Here is a 25330-nt window from a genome sequence, read left to right on the forward strand (position 1 = left end):
CATTAGACAGCTTCCACTAATTTGAACAGTCCCCAACTAACATGAAAGGTCCATGGAGTAACGAGGTTATCTCCGCACGCGTACATGTCCTTCCGTTCGATACAATTTGAAACGAGACTCGTCCGACCAGACAACATGTTTCCAGTCATCAACAGTCAAGTGTCGGTGTTGACGGGTCCAGGCGAGGTTTAAAACTTTGTGTCGTGCAGTCATCAAGGCTCCGAAAGTCCATATCGACTATGTTTCGTTGAATGGTTCGCACGCTGACACTTTTTGATGTCCCAGCATTGAAATCTAAGGAAGGGTTGCACTTCTATCACGTTGAATGATTCTCTTCAGTCGTCGTTGGTCCCGTTCTTGCAGGATGTTTTTCCGGCCACAACGATGTCGGAGATTTGACGTTTTACCTGATAACCACGGTACACTCGTGAGATGGTCGTTCGGTAAAATCCCCACTTGATTGCTACTTCGGAAATCCACTTGCTTGCTACTTCGGAGATGCTGTGTCCCATCACCACGTTCGAACTCACTTAGATCTTAATAATCTGCCATTATAGCAGCAGTAACCGGTCTAACAGCTGCGCCAGACACTTTAGGCGTTGCCGACCGCAGAGCCGTATTCTGCCTTTTTATATATCTCTGTATCTGAATACGCATGCTTATACCAGTTTCTTTGGCACTTCAGTGTATAAACAGTGTATGGAGTTGGCTGGTAGCTCTTTGCGGGAAACAAAAAGCTGGCATAGCCGTCGGATCGACATTCTTTTGTACCCATTGTTACCTTTCTAACAATCCTGCAGAAATCCAAGCAGTTATTATAGGCAAAACCACACGAACATTCTACATTTACATCAATAATTCACAAACCGCCTTACGTTGTATGACGGAGGGTACTTTGCGTACCACTCTTACTCCTGTTACAGCTGCGGTGGTTCACGAGACGAACGATTTTTGGTATACCTCCATTTGAACTCGAATCTCTCTCATTTAATTTTTATAGTATCTTCGCGAGATGTTCGTGGGAGGGAGTAGTGGAAAAAAGCGCAGGTGACTCCTGTGTATAAGAAGACTAAAAGAACGGATCGGTTTGCATCAGAATTCTTGAGCATAGTCTGAGTCCGAATATAATAAATTTCCTAGAGATGGAAAAATCTCATGTCCACGAATCACCACGGCTTTAGGAAGCATCGCTCGTGCGAAACGGAGCTTGCTCTTTTCTCACATGATATACTGCCAATTATGGGTAAAGGGCAACAGGCAGATTCCATATTTCTAGGTTTCTGAAAAGCACTAGACACAGTACACTACCGCCGACTGTGAACGAAGGTACGTGCACACGGAATAGGCCCCCAGATATGTGACTGGATCGAAGATTTATTAAGTAATAGAACCCAGTATATTGTTCATCGGAGACAGGGGTAACATCAGAAGCGCAAAAGGGAAGTGTGATAGGATCGCTGCTATTTTCTATATACATAAATGCTACGGTAGACAGGGAGGCCAGCAATCTACGGTCGCTCGCTGATGATGCTGTGGTGTACAGGTAGGTGTCGAAAATAAGTGGCTGTAATTTGATACAAGATGACATAAACAAAATTTGTAATTGGTGTGATGAGTTGCAGCTGGCTCTTAATGTCGAAAAAAGTAAGTTAATGCGGATGAGTAGGAAAACCAAACCCATAATGTTCGGATACAGCATTAGTAGTGTCTTGTTTGACTCAGAACACGTCGTTTAAATATCGTAACGCTGCGAAGCGATACGAAATGGATCGAGCATGTGAGGATTCTGGTGGTGCAGGCGAATGGTCGTCCACGTGGTTTATTGTGAGATTTTTCAGGAATGTGTGGTTCATCTGTAAAGGAGACCGCATATAGGATGCCAATGCGACCTACTCTTGAGTACTGCTCGAGTGTTTGGGATCCGCACCAGAGCATATTGCAATAAGACATCGAAGCAATTCGGAGGCAAGCTGCTAGATTTATTACCGGTAGCTTCCACCAGCATGCAGGTGTTACGGATATGCTTCGGGAGCTCAAGTGGAAATACTTGGAGGAAGATGACATTCGTTTCGAAGAACACGACTGAGCAAGTTTAGAGAACCAGCATTTGACTGTAGAACGATCCTACTGCCGCCAACACAAGTATACATTTCGCGTAGGGACCACGAAGATAAAATACGAGAATTTAGGGCTCTTTCGGAGGCATATAGATAATCGTTTTTCCCTCGCTCTATCTGTGAGTGGAACAGGAAAGGAAACGACTAGTTGTGGTAAAGGGTACCCTCCGCCACGCACCCTTCGGTGTCTTACGGAGTAAGATGTAGATGTAGACGTAAAATACACACATCGAAAAAAGTTTTGCATCACCGCGGTTCCCAGAATTATTGAAGATAGACGTTGACTGCGGATATGGTATCACAGACACAGTTCCTTGTTCAGAAATGTCACTAAACCCGCCCAAAGACGTAAACAACCATGCATAAGCAGCGCCTATTAGACGGAGTCGGTCCGACAGCCGATCATTTCTAGTCATTCCACTAGGAAGGAGGTACATGGCTCGTGTTGTCTGCAGTTCAACCTCGCCTAGACAGTCAATACCGCGGTTCAATCGCATCCGCATTGTTACTTTGTGACAGGAAGGGCTCTCAACAAGGGAAACGTCCAAGCGTCTCGGAGTGAAGCAAAGCGATGTTTTTCGGACATGGAGGAGATACAGAGAGGCAGGAACTTCTACGACATGCCTCGTTCAGGCCGCCCAAGGGTTACCCCTCCAATGGATGACCGGTATCTACGGGTTATGGCTCGGAGGAACCCTGACAGCAACGCCACCGTGTTAATAATGCTTTTCGTGCAGCCACAGGACGTCGTGTTACGACTCAAACTGTGCGCAATAAGCTGTATGATGCGCAACTTCACTCCCGACGTCCATGGCGAGGTCCATCTTTGCAACCATGAAACCATGCAGCGCGGTACAGATGGGCCCAACAACAATGCCGAATGGACCGCGCTCAGGATTGGCATCACGTTCCCTTCACCGATGAGTGTCGCATATGCCTTCAACCAGATAATCGTCGGATACGTGTTTGGAGACAACCCGGTCAAGATGAACGCCTTAGACACGCTGTCCACTGTGCACCAAGATGGAGGTTCCCTGCTGTTTTGGGGTGCCATTATGTGGGGCCGACGTACGCCGCTGGTGGTCATGGAAGGCGCCGTAACGGCTGTACGATACATGGATGCCGTCCTCCGACCGATAGTGCAATCATATCAGCAGCATACTGGCGAGGCACTTGTCTTAACGGATGACAATTCGCGCCCCCCATCGTGCACATCTTGTGACTGACATCGCTTGGCTAGGGTGGCCAGCATGTTTTCCAGACATGAACCCTATCGAACATGCCTGGGATACATTGAAAAGGGCTGTTTATGGACGACGTGACCCACCAACCACTCTGAGGGATCTACGCCGAATCGCTGTTGAGGAGTGGGACAATCTGGACCAACAGTGCCTTGATGAATTTGTGAATAGTATGCCACGACGAATACAGGGATGCATCACTGCAAGAGGACGTACTACTGGGTATTAGAGGTACCGGTGTGTACAGCAATCTGGACCACCACCTCTGCGGGTCTCGCTGTATATTGGTACAACATGCAATGCGTGAGCAATAAAAAGAGCGGAAATGATGTTTATGTTGATCTCTATTCCAATTTTCTGTGCAGGTTCCGGAACTCTCGGAAACGAGGCGAAGAAAACTTTTTTTTGATGTGGGTATTGATTGATTCTTCTAGAATCGAACGCTCTCGGTACATAAACAGTAAAGCATAACTTGATTCAGAACGCCTTTCTTGCAACGTATACCGTCTGGCACCGGCCTTAGTTGCTACTAGTTCCACGTGGTCGTTCCACTCCTATCTGTACGTGCGTATACTGCTAGATATTTTATAGACGCGACTGTTTCCAGTGATTGTTATACAATCTTACAATCACACGTAATTGGTCTTTCTGCATATCTATGCGCAATGCGTTATATTTATACTGAGGGTAAGTTGCCAGTCCGGGCACCAAGCGTCAATTCTTTCCCCTTTTTTTGAACGAATTTCTTTGATCAAGTATTCTCGTGTTATAAGGGGCAATCAAAAAGTTTCCGTTTGAGGATGTTACTGCAGTGTGTATGCAAAGTAGCGTGACTGCGAAGCGGCTGTATAAGGACACAGACATGTGGCCAAGGTAATAGTGTGGCATACGTGTCTTTCCGACGTGCGTGCAGTAAATGCCGAAACAACATTATTACCAATACGTTCAAACAGGACCAACGTACTCTTATTCTGTTCTTAGCTGCCGAAGGACAAATACTGACTTGCAAACTGACTCCTTGTAACTACAGGACATGGAAAATGAACGGGATTACAGTTAAAATCACGAGAGTCAAGCGGTACAAAACCAAGTACAAGTGGTGGACAAAAATATGGAAACACCAAAACCGCAACACATTACCATTCCCAACAAAATGTTTCAAATGGCTCTGAGCGCTATGGGATTTAACATCTGAGGTCATCAGCCCCGTAGAACTTCTTAAACGTAACTAACCTAAGGACATCACACACATTCATGCCCGAGGCAGGATTCGAACCTGCGACCGGAACGGTCGTGCGGTTCCAGACTGAAGCGTCTAGAACCGCTCGGCCACACCGACCGGCTCATGCCTAACACCGTGCAGGAAAACCGTTGGCATTCAAAGCAGCCTCTAGTCGTCTCTGAATTGATAAATACAAGTCCTGTGTGCCTTTCAAAGGAATTTGATACCATTCTTCCCGAAAAACAGTGGCAAGTTCAGGTAAAGATGGTGGACGTGGATAGCGAACGCGCAACCTTCTTTCCACAATGTACCGCAAAGGCTCAATAATACTGAGATTTGTGACTGTGTTGGCAATGGGAGAGTGCAACAATGCATCCTCGTGCTCACAAAATCGGTCCCTGACGATATGAGCTATGTGAACAGGGGCCCCATCGTCCCGGAACACAGCATTACCATGGGGAACAAACATTGTACCATGGGATGGACCTGCTCAGCCAACATGGTCACATAATCCTTGGCAGTAATGCGGCCTTGCAGAGTAACCACTAGGCTCATGCAATACCATTATATAGGTGTCCAAACAACCACAGAACCCCGACCATGTTTCATTCTTGAGATGTAATCTCAGCCAGTTATTGGAAACAGTGTGAAACAAGACTCACCCGACCAAATGACATCCTTCCATTGCTCCGTAGTCCAGATTTTATGACTTCGGCACTACGTTTTCCCGTTACAGGGCTTACATCACTGCTATGTGATACTGGAATTCCAACTCGCCAAGCAATTCCCTACTCCTGGAGCTCCGTTGTTGTTGATTTGGTCGCGAGGCGACATTCTTTTTTTAATTTTTTTTTAATTTTTTATTTTTTTTATTTCATTTTGTTCGCTTTTGTTCGTTGCATCTGCTCGGGGCGGACGTCGTGAGACATCCATTTATGTTCGTTTTTGATCGGTTGACTCAGTTTTTTTATTACAAAGGGCGCGTAACCCTCTGACCGAACACGCCGAGCTACCGTGCCGGCTGCATTCAGTTCTGTAGTGACCTCTGCTGCTGTCATCGTCTTATCTTTCACCACAATCATCTTCAATGTCGGACTATCACGATCATTGAACACACATTTCTCTCCGCGTTGTGACTTGATGTTTGCCCTCTTTCCCAATATTCGGTATAAATCTTCGACAGGATGCCTCTTGAAACACCAAACACTTCAGCTACCTTGGTTACGGAAGCACTCTTCATACGAACACCATCAATTTGCCCACGTTCGAATTCATTTAGCTCCGACATAATCCACTCACAGCAACACAGAACACAGTTCAGACCACGACTGTTTCCCCTGCACTTCACTGTTCTTTGATGCAGCGCAGATTAATTGCCCCTTAACAAACCTGGTCAAATCTGGTCCCTCGACCAAAACTTTAAATTGGTCTATTTAAAACGGAGGTCTCGCTTCAAAACTGTCACCTTCGCTCTGACCTCGAAGGAACACCAAACTAGCCCACTCCCTCTAGTTTTACCGAGCGATATAGTGCTGTAGTAAGAAATAGGACTCGTACTCGGGAGGGAGGCGGGTGAAATCACCATCTGTCTCTCCAGATTTAAGTTTTCCGTAGTTTCCCTGTGTCGACTCGGACAAATGTTGGGTTGGTTCTCTTGAATATGACACGCCGATTTTCTTCCCCAGTCAGAGCTTGTGCTCCGTCTGTAATGATCTCGTCGTCGACGGTACTTAAAACATCGATTTCTCATCCTTCCTTTTCCTGGCTGTCTCCTCGATATCCAAAATTCAGAGCAATTCTCAAAAACTGTTTAACATTCCTCTAAAAGTCAGCCATCAATGAAGTTACAGATCGATTAGCTTTTGCTTCAACAGTTGTGGTCCTTCTGGTAATTACATTTCTCTGCGAAGCTCTGCCTCCCTGCAGTATCTATCTGTTGTCACTGTTATTTACATTCTAAAATTCAGAAACGCTGTTGATTTTGATGAGAGGACTATCATTGTAGTGCTGTCATAGACGCACTGGCCGTGTGTGCTCTTGCAATGCCCAGCATGAAAAAGCCGTTGGTCTTTCCGTGTTAGTTCTCTGGAAAATAGAAGATGCTGCGCATTGTTCATGCTCCTATAACAAATTCTACCTTGAAGGAAAAAGACTGGTCCAATAATTCGTGCTGCAGTAACTATTGGGTTGGTGCATAAGTTTGTAGCTTTATTCCATACGTTTAATAAACACAACAGTGATTTCAGTCATCAGTAATATATTCTCCTTCATTATTCACAACAGTCTGCCAACGCTGGGGTAACGTTCCGATTCCGCGACTGTACAAATCACGTGGTTTTGAGTCTTGCCATGCTAGGAGCGTGTTTTCATCCGGAAAGGAAGTTCCTTGAAGGCTGTTCAACAGAGAGCGGAAACTGAGAAAGTCTGAGCGCGCGAGATCAGGTGAATTAGGTGGGTGCGGAATGACTTACCAACCCAACTCCTGTAGAGTGCTTTTTCTCAGTCTAGCAGAACGCGGGCAGAAGTTGCGGAGTAGTATCACCTCAAGCAGTCTTCTTGGTCGTTGTTCTTGGACTGTGTCTGCAAAATATCTCAGTTGTTGACAATAAATGTCAGCAGTGATGGTTACACTTTGGCGAAGCAATTTGTAGTACACAACACCGTCGCTGTTCCACCAGATGCATAACATTATCATTTGTGGATGCTCGTAGGTCTTTGTACGGGGAATTGCTGCTTTGTTAGGGCTCAACCATTCCTTTGTTTTCCTTATGTCAGCATAGAGGCACCATTTCTCATCAGCACTAATAATACAAGATAAGAATGGTCGGTGTTGCTCTCGAGCCAATTGATGACGAGCAAGTGGAGATGCACATATCGCCAACCGCAGATTTTTTGTGATTTTGGCTTAGAGCGTGCGGTACCCACATACCCGATCTTTGAACCTTCCCCATTGCATGCAAAGGGGGCACAGTGGTGGAACGATCGCGGTTCACCACATTTGCCCGTTCTCGATTACACTTACGTGGATCATTGTGGATTAATTCTTGTAAACGGATATTCATCAAATGCCGAAGATCCCATTGAACGTGGAGGGTCTCTAATGTCAAAACGATCCTCCTTTATTGCCATGGTCCGTTCGAATTCATTATCGCCATTGTTGTTGTTGTGTTGTGGTGGTCTTCAGTCCTGAGACTGGTTTGATGCAGCTCTCAATGCTACTCTATCCTGTGCAAGCTTCTTCATCTCCCAGTACTTACTGCAGCCTACATCCTTCTGAATCTGCTTAGTGCATTCATCTCTTGGTCTCCCTCTACGATTTTTACCCTCCACGCTGCCCTCCAATACTAAATTGGTGATCCCTTGATGCCTCAGAACATGTCCTACCAACCGATCCCTTCTTCTGGTCAAGTTGTGCCACAAACTCCTCTTCTCCTCAATTCTATTCAATACCCCCTCATTAGTTATGTAATCTACCCATCTCATCTTCAGCATTCTTCTGTAGCACCACATTTCGAAAGCTTCTATTCTCTTCTTGTCTAAACTATTTATCGTTCATGTTTCACTTCCATACATGGCTACACTCCATACAAATACTTTCAGAAACGACTTCCTGTCACTTAAATCTATACTCGATGTTAACAAATTTCTCTTCTTCAGAAACACTTTCCTTGCCATTGCCAGTCTACATTTTATATCCTCTCTACTTCGACCATCATCAGTTATTTTGCTCCCCAAATAGCAAAGCTCCTTTACTACTTTAAGTGCCTCATTTCCTAATCTAATTCCCTCAGCATCACCCGACTTAATTCGACTACGTTCCATTATCCTCGTTTTGCTTTTGTTGATGTTCATCTTATACCCTCCTTTCAAGACACTGTACATCCTGTTCAACTGCTCTTCCAACTCCTTTGCTGTCTCTGACAGAATTACAATGTCATTGGCGAACCTAAAAGTTTTTATTTCTTCTCCATGGATTTTAATACCTACTCCGAATTTTTCTTTTGTTTCCTTTACTGCTTGCTCATCGGGGAGAGGCTACAACCCTGTCTCACTCCCTTCCCAACCACTACTTCCCTTTCATGTCCCTCGACTCTTATAACTGCCATCTGCCTTCTGTACAAATTGTAAATCGTCTTTCGCTCCCTGTATTTTACCCCTGCCACCTTCAGAATTTGAAAGAGAATATTCCAGTCAACATTGTCAAAAGCTTTCTCCAAGTCTTATACAACGCAAATTTTTCTGACTGTCTCCGCTGCTGTCACTCTCTACTGAACCCAAACAGAAGAATTTGTCGGACATGATCCGATTTCTCCACTTGGCACTCGCTACCTCCAAATGATAAAATGACAGTATGTAATCTCAAATAGCAACAGTAAACTACAAATGGAAAATGACCATCGATAAAGAAACCCGTAGTAATTGCAATACCAACATGCAAAACTGAAACACTACGAACTTATGCACCAACATAATATACTCCACACTCCAGTTTTCACGTCATACAGAGCCTCTTAATGTAACTGGTGAATATTTTCAGAACTTCAGGGTAGATCTTTTTCGAGTTCACTATCACAATTATATGCTACCAGGCAACACGAGCATCTTCTACTCAGTCATCTCAAAATCCAAATGATGCCCAGCAACAGTATGTACATTGGTCACTCCATGCACTGCAGTTACATCTTTTTGCTCAGCTGGCATACCAGTCTGAAGTCTCAATGGCCTTCCAAGGTCGCGTCTCAAGCATCCAGTTCGGTTGAATCAGACACGCCACCTGTCAGAATACGAGGAAAAAAATGGCTCTGAGCACTGTGGGACTTAACTTCTGAGGTCATCAGTCCCCTAGAACTTAGAACTACTTAAACCTAAAGCCCCTCAGCCACTCCGGCCGGCTCAGAATACGAGGAATGTGCTGCAACTTCATCGGTGATAGTACCCGTTTCCCCGGTACTGGTCCCTCCACATTGCCGGATGTGGTGATTGCGTTGCACCTAAAACGACTTGCATGTAATACTGAAATAAAATTCGGATTGAGAAATAAACAGTTAATATACCGGGCCGATTCAGGATCGCCGGCCGCTGTGGCCGAGCGGTTGTAGGCGCTTCAATCCGTAACCGCGCTACTGCTACGGTCGCAGGTTCGAATCTTGCTTCGCGCATGGGTGTGTGTGATGTCCTTAGGTTAGTTAGATTTAAGTAGTTCTAAGTCTAGGGGACTGATGATCTCACATGTTAAGTACCATAGTGCTTAGAGCCATTTGAACCATAGATTTTTTTTCGGTTCAGGATCAAAAATAATGCAGCTGGAAGTGCACGTAGTGATATTGGTCGACGACCAGTAAATCATACAGACAGCCTCATAGACAGAAAAGTGTATGAGGCATACATCACAGACGTGCATAATAGAACTGATGGTGTAGTAGCCGTCAGTCGTTTTCAAAGTAGAGCCATATGGGAGCAAGTGGAAAAATGCATTGTCTTTTTTAACATAAACATCACCCAGTGAAAAACTGTAAACGTGCCACCCAAGGGCGGATTTGGTGGGAGAGGACACATGTGCACTCGTGCCCTCCCCAAGGAAGCCTAATAAAAAAAAGAAGAAGAAGAGGGAGGAGAGAGAGAGAGTTTTTGTTTTAATATTAGTCTTACAGAGCCTATATATACATATTCACCCTCCCTGAGGCGCATCCCCCCCCCCCCAACTCCCCTGGAAAAAAATTTGTATCCGCCCCTGGAGCCACTGCGTGTGCCAGAAATTACAGAAAGACTCTACATCATTCGTTGACGAAAGACGGTACTTTATTTATTTAGCGTATGGCATAAACCACAATTTATAAAGGACACCAGTAAAGTAGGTAAATTCGTAAATGCGCAAGAATAGTACAAATAAAATTACAGACAAATCACAAACATGCAAAGACAAATACAATGAAGAGCCAAAGAATCTGGTACATCTGCCTAATATCGTGTAGGACCCGCGCTAGCACGCAGAAGTTCCGCAACACGACATGGCATGGGCTCGACTAATGTGTGAAGTAGTGCTGGAGGGAACTGACACCATGAACCCTGCAGGGCTGTCCATAAATCCGTAAGAGTACGAGGGATGGAGATTTCTTCTGAACAGCACGTTGCAAGGCGTCCCAGATATGCTCAATTATGTTCAGGTCTGGGGAGTTTGGCGGCCAGCGGAAGTGTTTAACTCAGAGGAGTGTTCCTGGAGTCACAATGTAGCAATTCTGGACGTGTAGGGTGTCGCATTGTCCTGCTGGGATAGCCCAAGTCCGTCGGAATGCACAATGGACATGAATGGATGCAGGTGATCAGACAGGATACTTACGTACGTGTCACCTGTCAGATTCGTATCTAGACGTATCAGGGGTCCCATCTCACTCCATCTGCATACGTCCCACACCATTACAGAGTCTTCAAAAGCTTGAACAGTCCCCAGCTGACATACAGGGTCCATGGAGTCATGATGTTGTCTCCGTACCCGTACACGACTATCCTTTCGACACAATTTGAAACGAGACTCGTACGGCCAGGCAAAATGTTTCCAGTCATCAACAGTCCATTGTCGGTGCAACCATCAACGGCACAAGAGCGGACCTTCGGCTTCGAAAGCTCATACTGATTTTTCTTCGTTGAATGGTTCGCACGCTGATAATTGCCGATGGCCCAGCATTGAAATCTGCAGCAATTTGCGGGAGGGTTGCACTTGTGTCACGTTGAACGATTCTCTTCAGTAGTCGTTGGTCCTGTTCTTGCAGGATCTTTATCCGGCCGCAACGATGTCGGAGATCTGACGTTTTGCCTGATATTCACGGTACACTCGTGAAATGGTAGTACGGCTTAATCCCCACTTCATCGCTACCTAGGAGATGCTGTGTCCCATCGCTCGTGCGCCGACGAGAACACCGCGTCCAAACTCACTTAGATCTTAATAACCTGCTATTGTAGCAGCAGTAACCGATCTAACAACTGCGCCAGACACTTGTGTTATATAGGCGTTGCCGAACGCAGCGCCGTCTTCTGCCTATTTACATATCTCTGTATTTGAATACGCATGCTTATACCTGTTTCTTTGGCGCTTCAGTGTATAAACAGCAGTATAAATAAAGATATAAATATACTTATAAAGACACAAACGTGTTAGTCGGTGTATAACAAAATAAGATGCACATCACAGACATTTGTCCAGATTATTAACTATAATCGAAGGCCTTTTTGGTCGCAACAGGAATCTAGTAGTCTCGCCGTGGTACTTTTTTATAGGGCATTCCTCGAAGATGTGTCGATTCGTTTGTCTTTTTGCACCGCAGTCACACCGAGGAGAATTAACTATGTGGCATTTATACATGGAGTCCGCACATCTTCTGTGGTTCGTTCTTATCCTATTTAGCCCGGTCCACACTCTCCTGGGAATATCAAACCCTGGCGGTTTTTCAGATATGTACTGTATCTCTCTGGGATTTGTCAATAAAGCCATTTCCCACTCTCCACGCCAATATTCTGTCATGTCGAAGTCATCTCGTTGCAGGTCTAGAGCATTAACATTTGGAGAATTTCTTGACTGAACTCTGTCAATGTTTACACTTTCCGACGGTGTTTTATATTGGCCCTGTAAACATTCCACGTATAACTGCACGATTTTTGTCATATTAACATGTTTACATGAACAGTGTGTCCAAGTAACTATTTTCAACCTCAGATCATGTAATAAAGTGTTCTTGTTGTCATTATCATCAACATCATTGTCATACACATCAGCCATTTAACATCAACTCCTGCATAAAGGCTTCCACAGACTTCATCGTGTCTTACGGCATGATTTCATGTTGCTTCTGCAGGGTCTCTCTAATTCATTATCCCCCGTCCCATTAGGTTGTTGCGTCGGTCTTTTCTTATCTTTTGCAGCCCACCAAGAACTTGCATCGCCTGTCTACCATCTATTCCACTGGCTACGTTTTCCTCCCAACTCTACTTAATTTTTCTTCCCTCTGTTCCCACTGTTTTCTTGCATCGAATTACGCTGACGAGGTGATCTTTTCCGTAGCAATGAAATGGCATCTGTTCACGTGTTGTAGCTCACTATTAAGATGGCGAGTGAAGTTCTGTGCTGTGGTCCGTTTAATCTCTATTACAATCCTGCGTAGCAGTCTATTATCTGTATCGTCTCCGTATGATGTTGTTCGGGCTATCCCATTGACATTCTTCATACATGCGTATAGTCACATTGCAATTTGCACTTTCCAGCCGTACGAAAGAACAGTACTCCGAGCTAGAGTGAAACAGAAGGGGAAGCTCCCCGCAGAACAGGTATTTTCATTTCCCATGAAGTTGCCACAAACACCAATTTTCTTCATGTGGCATCAAATGTAGCTCTTCATTCCCTGGTGTACTTTGAACCTACGTTTGGTGAGCATACTGCGGAGAAGGTGTCTAGTTTCGTACAGGGAACTACTTTGAGAAACCTGATACTACCTTTTTGGCCTGGGCCTTTTAGAAACTGCTGCAAAAGTGACTGAAGTTCACGAGACCAGTGTGTGAGGAAGCCATGCGATTACTAACAGGTAAATTCGAGCAGTGATACACAACTCCACAAACAGCAGTTTGTACATCGTCCGACAGCTGTTGTCCGTGGCAAGGAAACTGTGAGTCTATTTGATCCCGCACCGCTCTGAGAAGGGACTTTGTTATACGTCTAGAACAAATGGGGCCTCACAGAAAACAGCCAGTTTGAGAGCAACACTTTCCAAACAACAAGCCACGTGTGGAGGACTGCCAGGAAAGAAGATCCAGAGATGGCTTCGAGCATTCCATGCAGTTTTGATGATCTGGCAGTTCACTTGATCGAGTCACGTATCAACTCTTTGTGACAAAGGAAGGAAGGGATTCTCGTGCATTAAGTATATCTGTATTCAATTTTGTAACTCAGCGCCCTAGTTATGTATTATTTGTGCATGTGAAGCATACATGTTTTTGACAACAGAAGTGGAACGTACAAGGAGCCGCTTCACCCAAAGCGATGCATTGTAGGTAGACTATTGACAATCTGAAAATGCATTGGTCGCATGACTTCCGAACTGGCTGCCCCACGTGCAACTTTCCGGCCGCTGTCAAATGCACAAGCACCTCGTGTCTTGGCGCGATCGTTTCTGAGGTGACAGGGCCTTAGACATCACATAAATGCACCATTCTGAACTGTTGTATTCACTTAGGTGGCAACAGCGCTACCTCTAAAACACTGCAACTTACTTTACTTGGTTTTCATTTTGAATGTAAACACATGAACGAGATTAGCTGCTGCTTGAATGTAAGGCTTTAAGCATATTTTCTTGTGCTTTTTCCAGCGGCTATTGCTAAGAAATACCATTTCTGGCTGACACATGTGCGACGTTGTAGTAGTGGTAGTTGCACAGAAACTCGTCCATCGAATCACAGCTGCTATTATGGCTCGTGGGTGTATTTACACGAGAGTGATGTTTCTCCTTGGCTAGTTACGAATTAGAAGACTCGAAATTAGGTTCACACAAGCGCCAATAGCATCACAGCACTCAGGAAAGATTATCATTCCGCTTTCATGATCTAGTAGTTTTGTTCTGGAAGTTCTTTTTGTGGGGTACCCACAATTGTCAGATCACAGCGCGTCTTGCCCACCGGCAGGTTTGCCGGCACGTGTTTAAAAAAGCTGTTTACCGCATGAAAAAGGCGTTAGTTTTGCACTTCTTTTATTTTAGGAACAATAGCATCTTTTAGATCATCGCGTTTTAAGAATACCACATCTATTAACCTACAAAACGTATCGCATACTCCAAAAAGGTTACACTGTCTGCTACGAATCGCATTTCTCTTTCGTTCTCGCCTTAGCACGCCAATTCCTTCTTTTGCGTCACGCATGAATCACCCTTATTACGATGATCTGCCACTGCGCCAAAGACGCCTCAACTTTTTGTCTTTTATTACTAATTGGTTGATAGATTTGCCTGTATCCTTGTTTTGACGGGAGATTGCTCGCTACTCACGTACGAATTGCACTGCGTCTTCTTATTGTTGAGGCTATTTCCTCCAAGTGGCTCAGTAGGAGTTTGGTTACTACTAACGTGTGCCCGATCCCTCACAAACGCTGGTCAGCTTCACTTGCCGGTCAAAAGATATGCATTCTCGTGTCAGGCGCTTCTACGATAACGCTTTCTTTCCCCCTGGTCCGACAACGACCGAAGATCGCCGGCGATGTCCGAAGCTGTGAAAGGCGGCGTGGGATAGCGTGTCTGTGTGTGCGGCGCCTGTGTGTGAGAGAGCTCCGGGCGGAAGGTTATCTTATCGAGGCGGCTATCGGTCCCGCCCCCAGAGCGCTGCCGGAGCGACAGAGACAGCGAGAGGCGAGGTCTGGGAACCACGCCCGGCCGCACGGAGCAAATAGAAAGCCTGGCGGGCCGGCCCGGCCCCGTTATCCCAGCCGAGCGCGCGGGCGGGTGGGCAGATGTTCGACCGCGCCAAGGGTGAGCCGAGCCGATCAATGGCAGCAAACCGGGCTCGCCAAGTTACGCGTGTGTCTGCATACCGCATGACGCCATGTTCATTACAGGCAAGCGTAACGCCGTGGCTCATTAAAGATGACGACGTAAAAAGCTGTGTAACATGTTTGACACCGACCTTGTACCATTACAACACTCAGACTCGTTAGTCTGCCAACTAAGAACAAAAGCGGCAGCAAAGAACTCAGTCCTGCCCTTTTTATATTTGTCGACAACTGGCTCCTAGTTCTGGGATATTCCATTGTGATTAACTACAAATTACAAGAACAGGTTCTATCCTTATCAGCTAACAGTGTATTTTTGTCTTTTTTGGGAAGGTTTTACCCACCTATTCACATTATCATTTTAATATCCAACATTCAAAATATGCAATAGAAAGGAAACAGATGCATACATGAGGAGCGACTAACATAAATTCCTTTCCTGTGTATAACAGTTTCCTCCACTCGGAGGATGTAATGTACGGGTATATGGCTTTACCACTGTCTCCTCCCCCTGCTAGTCGACGAACTCGCCTCCCTGTGTCTGGCCCCTTTGTCACGAACGTGCGGTTGGCGACGGAAGGAGGAGGTGGGAGGAGGCTGCCACGCTAACCCCGTCGCCCCTAACAAATTTACAAGGCACAGGGTAGGGCATTGTGAGCAACTGCCAATCAGCTATTTCCGTGGGCCCAGCGGGCTGCACCAAGCGGCCGCGTCACGCACGTGTTTCTCCGACGTTGCCGCCCCAAATAGTCCCCGCCCGCCGAATTCCGCCAGCACCATTTATTTTGCTACAAAACTTTCCCAGAATCACCATCTCGCAACTATGTGACATTATGCATGCGTATGTCCCAGTTAAATCCCGGAAATGCTGTCGAATTTTCAATGTTTTATATTGATTGGCGGAAGGATACACTTGCTGTAGCCTTTTCTCTGAAATACACGCCAGTACGTCTGCGCCATGAGTTGAGAGGTTATACATGTGTCTGAAAAGAGTGAAGATTTTATTTTTGGTGAAGGGTATGTTTGCAGATAATGTCCTCAGCTCATTCCAAAACAAAAGCGGATTACAGTTTGGCTAACTACGCGAACCAGGTAAGCATGCCTTGTTCATGTTATAATGCGAGTGCGCGCGCGCCTACTAGTTGTGTGTGTGTGTATATATATATGTGTGTATGTGTGTGTGTGTGTGTGTGTGTGTGTGTGTGTGTGTCCCATTTGGGGCGGGGTGGGAAGTGGGTGTTCCTTCGGAGCTTCTCCGCGAAACACAGGGCGCGCGCGTAATGACGTAGGGCTATCCAAAGTTACCGTGAACCGTAGCTCAGCTGTTCGCCATATGATTGAGATGTTAAACTTACGCTTTGTTTTGGGTCTTTTTGATGTAGGAGACTCAGCCGTCCCCTCTCGCACTGCTTGCTGCTACTTGCAGTAAGATTGGTAATACTGCAAGTAAAGAGACGCATCTTGTACAGGAGCAGAAGCAGCAACACGGTGCATCAACGCCAGAAGTTGTGTTGACACTGGACGTGCCGCCGCAATTACAGCAACAACTAGCTACACAAGGACAACAACAGCAACTGCGCCTACTGAACTCTTTGCAGCAGTTGCATACATCTCAGCCACAACAAACTGACAACAATACAGCGACAACCGTGGCGGGCCTCCAGCAGCAGATAGTGAGAGAGACTATTAGCAGAGAAGCGTTGTCCATCTCAAGTCCCTCCGTGCAAGTACAACAACAGCAGCAGTCCCAGCAACAGCAGCAACAACAGCAGCAACCACAAGTTATAACACTTTCTCAGCTACAAAACTTTCTTCCCTTGCAACAGGCAGGACATCACGTGACCCATGTTCAGCCATCGGATAACAATGCCCACAGTCAACAACAAACAACGCAACAGGCTTCTCCATCTGTCAAGGGCTATGTCACCACTTCCACTGCTGCACCCACTGTTGTCTCAGTGCAGGGTGTCCCTGGACAGTTTTTACAGGTTAGGATAAAGTTTAACAGGGTGATAATATTTTTGTTGTTCTTAGTTTACGAATTCACTATTCTTCTTTGGTGCGTATATCAAGCTTAATTGGCCTTTGTTTTTGTTTATCAACAACAGCAGGGTGCCCAGCTAGTGACAGCTGCAGGGCAGAACCTGGCATACAATGTGGTTCAGCCCATGCAGACAGTTACAGTGGATGGACAGGAGGCTTTGTTTATTCCTGCGATGTCCGCAGGTCAGCATCAGGCTTTACAAATTGCTGGTGGGCAGACGTTAATTACACCTACAGGACAGATTATTCGGGCACCTGGAGTTTTTCCCACAAGCATACTGCAGAACGTAGCAGGCCAGACAGTACAGATGACAAATGGTATGTATAAGGTTGAACTGTCATTTCTCGTGGACAGAAATTACTCATTATCACCATTGATTATTTTTTGCCTGTACGTATTTTTCAAATGTTATTTATAAGCATGATGCTGGAACGTAGATTATGAAAAGAACTATGTTTACCTGAAGTGATTTTTATATTTCAGATGTGTTTATTTAGAAAGAAATCTGCTTTGTCTCTTTCTCTCATAAACAAACTGAGAGTATCTCGGTTTAGGCTTAAGTGTGTGTTAAAGTACATTAAGTTTTTCCACAATTTCATATAATGTTTACATTTAAGCTGTTATCTGTCTGTGGCATCCTTGAGTTTAAACTGTTCCAATTTGACAGATAACATGATGGTATTATGCTACTAGGAGGTTAATTCATGACAAATAATGCACACTAATATTATTCAGTTGTATATATTGTGGAATCACAATCTCATAAGAAAACCTTAAATGACATCATATTTGCTATGGGCTGTACCACTTATTACACTTCTCAGAATTGCAATTTTGACTTAGGTCATTTACAGTAACATTACCTGTAACTAACATCATACTCTGGTACATGGTTATTGAAATGTGCAGTAAGCATGAATCGTATTTCAAGAGTTTTAATCCTGTCTGTTACATCCTGATGGTGTATATAATGACTGCTGACATGAGCCATAGAGGCTGACATAATTTGTATTCATTTTATTGATGTTGATAACTGCTTAATTGTCAGCACCTTCAATCATTTGAAAATGATTAAAGGTCAAAATTGTATCATGGAAATTGTAACAAATAGTACAGTCTGTGATGAATATGATGTCATTTAAGAAACTAATGTTATTGTATTTCCTCACACCTCAATCAGAATGGAAACTCATTGTCAGCCCTTATCACTTATTTGCTTGTATTTTGATATATCAAACTCATTGTTTAGGTAGTATGCTTAAGGTATTTCTTTAACTGCTTTACCATTTTTGTCACATATAATATTTAAATTTTAAAGTTTTTTAGGTTTGTTTATGCTTTAAATCCTTCCTGTTTCACATACTATGTATTTGAGCATGCTCACAGGAAGGTTGATTAACTACACACATACACACACACACACACACACACACACACATACACATACACACATACATACACAGTTCCTCCTCTTTTCTTTCTACAATTAACTCTGTTATTAAAGAGGGGACACTTTATTTCAAAATGTGAAGTTTCATTGTATTTTATTTGTATTCTGTGGTCTGTTATGATGTTTATATTCGGTACATAGGCTCTGTCTGATAGTATATACATTTTGCTATCATTTTTTAAAAAAAATATTTAGTATGGCAGTCTATAGCTGAAGGTTGTAATATAACATTTCTAGATTCTAATGCTGCTTATGGAGGTGACTGATATCAGATTAATTAGTTATAAAGAAAAAAATGTCAACATATGAAAACATGAGATATATGGTGTGTTTGCATGACAGATTGTATTTTATTGTGAGCAACACATATTAATTCAATTTGTTTGTATCATATAGTTATAGAAGATATTTCATGTTTGTTTCTAAAGTAACAATTTTGAAATAGCTATTGTCAATCTTCTACTTCGAATGAACTCAGCAATATTTTGCAGTGTACTGAGTGTTTGTGTGATTCAGTGTATTTTGTCTCAGGCCAAAATGTGTCAGTCAGGCCAGCAAGCATGCCACAAGTGGTCCAGTTTCCTATGCAGCAAACCATCCCAGTGCAAGTGCCCATTTCAACTGCAAATGGACAGACTGTACTGCAGACCATTCATTTTCCTGTTCAAGCAATTGCAACAGCAATTCCAAATATAGTACAGACTTCGGGCAATCAGATGCAAATGTTACAGCAGCTTGGTCAGGTAAATTGTGCCATTGTTTCTCTAATTTTGTGTGCACATATTGTATACCTGTCAGAAGTCACCAATTTAAGACATTCTTTCTTTATCTGTATTTTTTATACCATCTTTCCTAAAATTGTGCATCTGTTAGAGGTCAGACTGTATCCGGATATTGTAGAATGTGTATTTCACATACTTGTTTCTTGCATCTGTCAGTGTATCAGCCATTTTTCCTCCTAGATCATTTGGATCTCACACATGTTCATTTCATTTATTATTTATGCATTTAATTTCTAACATATTTTTGTAATACTGTATTTAGACACTTTGGCCTCTTCCTTCATAATTTTCGCACTAGCCACTTTTAAACCATTTATTGTATTATGTTTCATGAAGTACATTTTCAGTCCTATGAAGTTCAACTAGGCTATTTAAAATTGCTTGAAAATTATGTTAGGATTAACATTTTGACAGTTTGAGCATTTGGAGATGTTGAGCAGAGCTACCATGTTCTACACAGATACACTCTTTAAACTTCTTTCGTTTATCTTGCTCTAGCATTGCACACATACAGATATGGAACTGGTATCCTGCGGGAATGTAATATATTCTCATTTTACTTTCTCTTCATCTAAATTTTTATTTTTAAATAATCTGACATAACAAGATAAAAGATGGCATTTTTTCTTAGTTTGTGAACAATATATGTGTAGAACAATATTCAGTGGAGACTTGTCTACGATGGAATACAGCATTTTTTAAATTTACCTCACAGTTTGTATGTATAACAGAAAGATTATTGTATATGATGTGAATGTAGTCCTTGAGCTTGTGTTAAGGATCTGTTTCGTACAACTACTTTTATTTTGTAGTCTCATCTGTTGGTTTTGCCAACTCACAGCATAATAGTTAACGTCCAGCCTCACCTAGACCTCGGAATATGCTACAGCACAGTTTATCACCACAGTCTAGATTTTAAGGATGAAGACTGCCACATTCTTAACATACTGTTGTGTGTTTTGATGTGCAGGCAATAGGAAAGGAAGGCAATTTACCAGGAATGTTGTCTATTATGTCACCAGATTTGCAGCAATAGAAAAGAAAGCTAGTTTACTAATAATCTGTTGTGTATTGCCACCCGATGCTCTACATGAACTTCATTTTTTTTAATTTTATTTATTTATTATTATTTTTTTTTTTAATGTACTGAATGCTGCCAGATGTACCTAAACATACTGTACACATCCATACCATTCACCATTTATTTATTATATGAAGTTGAGGAATTTTACTCCCAATGGGATGACGTGTCATCACACGGCTATTTGCATGTAAGAGCTTACTCTGTCAAGAGTTTGCAGGATAGTGACTAGAGCAGTGAGATACACAGATGTGTCCCTTGCTTAATGCAAATGTGGTAGTACTAGATTCCTAATTATGGTGAACTGTTACTGATACTGTGTATTATAGGAAACTAACTATACAGGCTGAGCTTCAGGAAGCAAGTAAAACGATATGTGTAGCAGTTGTAGTGAACATTTCAGTATATATAGCTCAAACAGTACCTCATTACAATCAAAATCATACATACTTCTGTTGTGGAAGTACTAATAACTTTGAAAGTTGCATGTGACTTTTTTTATATTGCTGTAAGTTTTGTATCATTACATTTACAAGCTTCCATGTGTGTCTTCAAATGGGTGAATATAATTTTGGTACTGTCTGCATTAACTTACTTATATCTTACTCATGTGAAACTGAATTTAGTCTTATATTACACCTTAAGAAAATTTGCATCATTAACACATTCCACTCTTACTGATCTGCATGTATGTGTTAGTTCACCTCAGAATTTCGAATTCAGTTCATCAGTTCTTAATTTGTCAACATCTCAACTCCTGCAGTGGTGTTTCTTGATTGGATAAAGTGTAATTAGATTATAACAGTTTAGGATGAATAAGTGTTCTTGCTTGAATGAAGAAGAAGACATTTCAAATACATGGCACAAAACAGATTCCATTATAACTTTGCAGTCTGCACATCTCGTACAAATTTATTTACTTGGCACCGGCAGTGCTAATTCAGATTACTTGGCTTGTAACTGTCCTTTCTCGACATTATTGGGAGATAATAAATTGTTACATTTTACCAATCTCATCATTAATTCTCATAATTTCTCAATTCTGTTCCCCTACTTTCATGAAATTTCGAAGATATACATACGTAAGTAAATACAAAATTTGTTTGTTTCATATATTTGTTTATTTGCATTCGCTTTTGTACTTACTATTTCCCTTTCATATGATATGCAGCAAAACAGTCTCCAAGATGTAACGCAGCTCCCCAAGGCTTGCTCATTAAGTTTGTTCTTCTTTTTGTTTTCGGAACATACAAGGCAGTTTCTTCATTTTCGTTTATTCATTTCAGAAATACGTAGGCTTCTTAGTTGGTGTTGCTTTATGCGACTGGAAAGTCTATCAACCGGATCGTGATAAGACATACACGATGTAGTGGCAACCTCCAAGTTTTGATCCGTGCATTCATTGTAAGTAATCATATTGTCTCTTTCATCTGCCATGATGAAAGGGCACAAGTACTTATACCAACAAAAACTTGTTGATATGTATAACTTATTGTTACCTAAACAGAACACCAACAGAATGCAAAAGATACTAAAGTGCAGACACCAGTCACTGCACGATACTGTGCTCATGACACCACTGTGGTGTCACTGGCCACTGAGTGATACTATGCCCAAGACACAAATGTGGTGTCACCGGCCATTGACCACTAATTTGTGCACAGCACCACTGTGGTATCGCCAGATGGCAGAGTGTTAATAATGGTAACAAGGCAAAAATTAATATGCAGAGGAATGAATGATCGTGTATCTGTCGGAAGTGGCAAAGGGATATGAGGGTGTACTGAAAATTAATACTTCAGATTTTTTTAAAGTGGAAAACTCTTACAGCTTTTTAAATAAAACATTTTTTTTTTTTTTTTTTTAATTCTTCATCTTTATTGTATGTGTGCACATTAATTTCTCAACGTAATCATCCTGGCGACGAACTCATTTCTCCCAACACGAGACCACTTTGTTGATAATTGAATGATTGACTTTGTTGACAGAGCCACAACCTCATATCTGTGTGCTCTGTTTCATCACAATGAAAGTGAACTATTCAAAGATATTCTTTAAGTTTTGGAAGCAAATGAAAATCGGATGGGGCCAAGTTGAGACTGTATGGAGGATGATCGATGACTGTGAACCCAAGGTGCATTGGATTGTTGCAGTTGTCATGTGTGATCTGGCATTGTCATGCTGAAAAAGGTGCTCCAGCTGTGGACGAATGTTTTCTGCAGTTAGAAACTTGATTACAGCATGGTGTCTCTCATGCACTGAGATAGTTACTGTACACATTGTCATGTTACACGCTACAGTTCAGAGTACTCAAGGAGCAAATGGTTGCAAATTGCCTCTGGGAAGTCAGCCAAGTAATATGCACGATATGTAATACCTCGACCAGTGTTGAGAATGGAATACAAAATTTGAAGCCACTATTTTTCAGTGTGCCGTCGTATAAATATTAGACACATTAATAAGCTATTGTCCACCTGCACACAGACATCACAGACATCACAGAATAATTAGCACAACAAGCTATACTCTGTAACACTCCCACTCTCGTTTCTTGATTTTACAGACTATTGATAGTGACCTGCAATTACGTTGGGACTTTCTTTTGGCAACTAATCTTGTGAACTGACATAGGATACAAGAATAGAACCATCATTTATCTTTTCAAGAATATAGTGAAACTTATGTCTATGTTTTTAGCCCTTTTGTGATATTTGTTATTGTTTAGCAATTACAGCCCACTCTAATTGTCCACAAACAGTTGAGGTGGTTGTTCCATGTTGACACAGACCTTCTGCCAGAAAGTGTACAGCCACATTATTTCAGTAGTTGCATCAGATGCTGCAACATACTCTGTTTAAATTGTAGATTGGCAGCACATATTTGCCTGCAAGATGTGCAGGTAACAGGTCCACTGATAAATATGTTGACATAATTGTTATTGAACGATGAATACCAATATCTCCATTAAAATCAGAATCTGGAAATAAATGAAGTTTAAGACAGCTCCCACTGTATTTAATACCTTTGTCTCTTGGAGATATTTTATGATGTGTTTAACAGAGTTTTCCAGGTTCAGGGTTGTTGACAAACTGACGCTCTTGACAGACAGAAAACATTGTATCAGATCTTGTCACTTTGAGGTCAAACTCAATGCATCTACAGTCTTTTGAAATATAGTATTTTCCATGGATTTCTTGTATTCATTAGCTGGGCACTCTCCCAAGTGCAAGTATGAACTGTAATTACCAGGTGTTGCTTGAGGCATACAAAAACTTGAAGTAGATAAGTCCACTAAGTCCCACATATTAGTTATTGCAAATGAGGTCATTTCATCTTTCATTGCTTTGTACCACTTTTTCGGATCTATGGATACCATCACCTCCTTGAAAGTTTATGGTTCATCAATGACTGCTGCGCAGGCCACATAATTTCGGAAATGAATTGGGGGGTGAAGTTCATCACTGTTTGTAAGATTCATTCCATGTTGAGTAAATCTCTCGGTAGCACAGGGATCTTTATATTGCATGACTACATCTCCATTTTCCACAGGTTATTGAATGATCTTCCATTTCTGTTGGGTAGTTGAATTCTTAAGTAACATTGTTGGTTCTGATTTCTTTTGTTTACCCTCTGGTACTTTAGTTAAGTATCACATCTTGTGGAACAGTTATTTTGATTGTTATAGGACCAGACCACTATAATTTTTGCTGTAACCAGTGTGGCGAACCATTTGCTATCAACTTTGATTTGATTCGAAATTTGGATTGAAACTGTTTGGGAGTATGTATGAAACATTAGCCCCAAACTTGGCCATATGCTTTAATGATGTTTTATTCCCAGACCATTTCTCGAAAGGCATCTTTTCAAAAGTAGTCTTACATGGACAGCAATTGAATGTATAGACTGCCTTGTTGACAGCTTGTGATCAAAGTGTCTCTGGAAGACCAGGATCGAGAATCATTGTGTGAGATTTTTCCACTGTTGATCTGATGCCATATTCAGCCTTGCCATTCTGCTCTGGTATATATAGTGAAAAAATCTTAAACATGGCTACGAAACAGCAACTGTGTAGATGTGAAGGGGCTGAAAAACCAGCCAACAGTTACAAAACAAAGGTTTACTAGCCCTTGACCAAGGTTTTGATATTTCTAAAAATATCTTTTTCAGAAGGAGTGGGCTCTAAAAATGTATACAACCAGTTACAAAATTATTTTTACAAACATAACAAAATATTAATAGAAAAATATTTGTGAGGTAAGTGTACACACTTGTCCCAAGCCATGGCTTGGGATAATTCTTGTTTTCTCAATTTTTGTATGACAAGAGCCACCTTGGCTTCAGCTAATCTATTGTACTATTGTGTGATGTAATAAGTGAGTAGGCTTAAATCACAAATATTTTTCTATTAATTTTTTGTTATGTTTGTAAAAATAATTTTGTAACTGGTTGTATACAGTTTTAGGGCTCAGTCCTTCTGAAGAAGATATTTTTAGAAATATCGAAACCTAGGTCAAGAGCTAATAAACCTTTGTTTTGCAACTTGTCACCTGATTTTCAACCTCTTCAACTTTTAGCTTATTCATTGTCTGTCTTCTCACCAACTATTGAAACTCTAAGAATACAGAAGCACATCACTATTGTTCTTACATAAATATACAAATCTATGTTAAGTACAATCTTCTTTAAAAACAAAAACAAAAAATAGTTGGGTCCACCTAATGAAGTGAGTAGCATTTTTCCACATACATTGGCCCGAACAAATTTTCCTGGACTACAGACAGGGATTGGTAGATTTAATGTAAATCTCTCTCTGTGCAGCTTACAATCTTAACATCATTCACAAAAGAATAACATTTGAGTTTAAATTTGTAATC

The 25330-nt window shown here is 42.3% G+C and overlaps 1 protein-coding gene across 2 annotated transcripts in view; it reads left to right on the forward strand.

Annotated features, from left to right (window-relative positions):
* The first annotated feature begins 15730 nt into the window (after nucleotides 1-15730).
* LOC126266755 (transcription factor Sp4-like) overlaps nucleotides 15731-25330 on the forward strand; it is a 100049-nt gene continuing 90449 nt past the window's right edge. Inside the window, exons 1-4 of one of the 2 annotated variants that reach the window (XM_049971270.1) lie at nucleotides 15731-16191; nucleotides 16482-17087; nucleotides 17208-17460; nucleotides 19125-19336. In XM_049971270.1, the coding sequence (XP_049827227.1) occupies nucleotides 16132-16191; nucleotides 16482-17087; nucleotides 17208-17460; nucleotides 19125-19336 (1131 nt within the window). In that variant the 5' untranslated portion in view covers nucleotides 15731-16131. The remainder of the gene's footprint in view (nucleotides 16192-16481; nucleotides 17088-17207; nucleotides 17461-19124; nucleotides 19337-25330) is intronic. The other variant, XM_049971271.1, reaches the window with a different exon arrangement.

This window comes from Schistocerca gregaria, chromosome 4 (genome assembly GCF_023897955.1).
Source record: "Schistocerca gregaria isolate iqSchGreg1 chromosome 4, iqSchGreg1.2, whole genome shotgun sequence".
In the NCBI taxonomy this organism is placed as follows: Eukaryota; Metazoa; Arthropoda; class Insecta; order Orthoptera; family Acrididae; genus Schistocerca; species Schistocerca gregaria.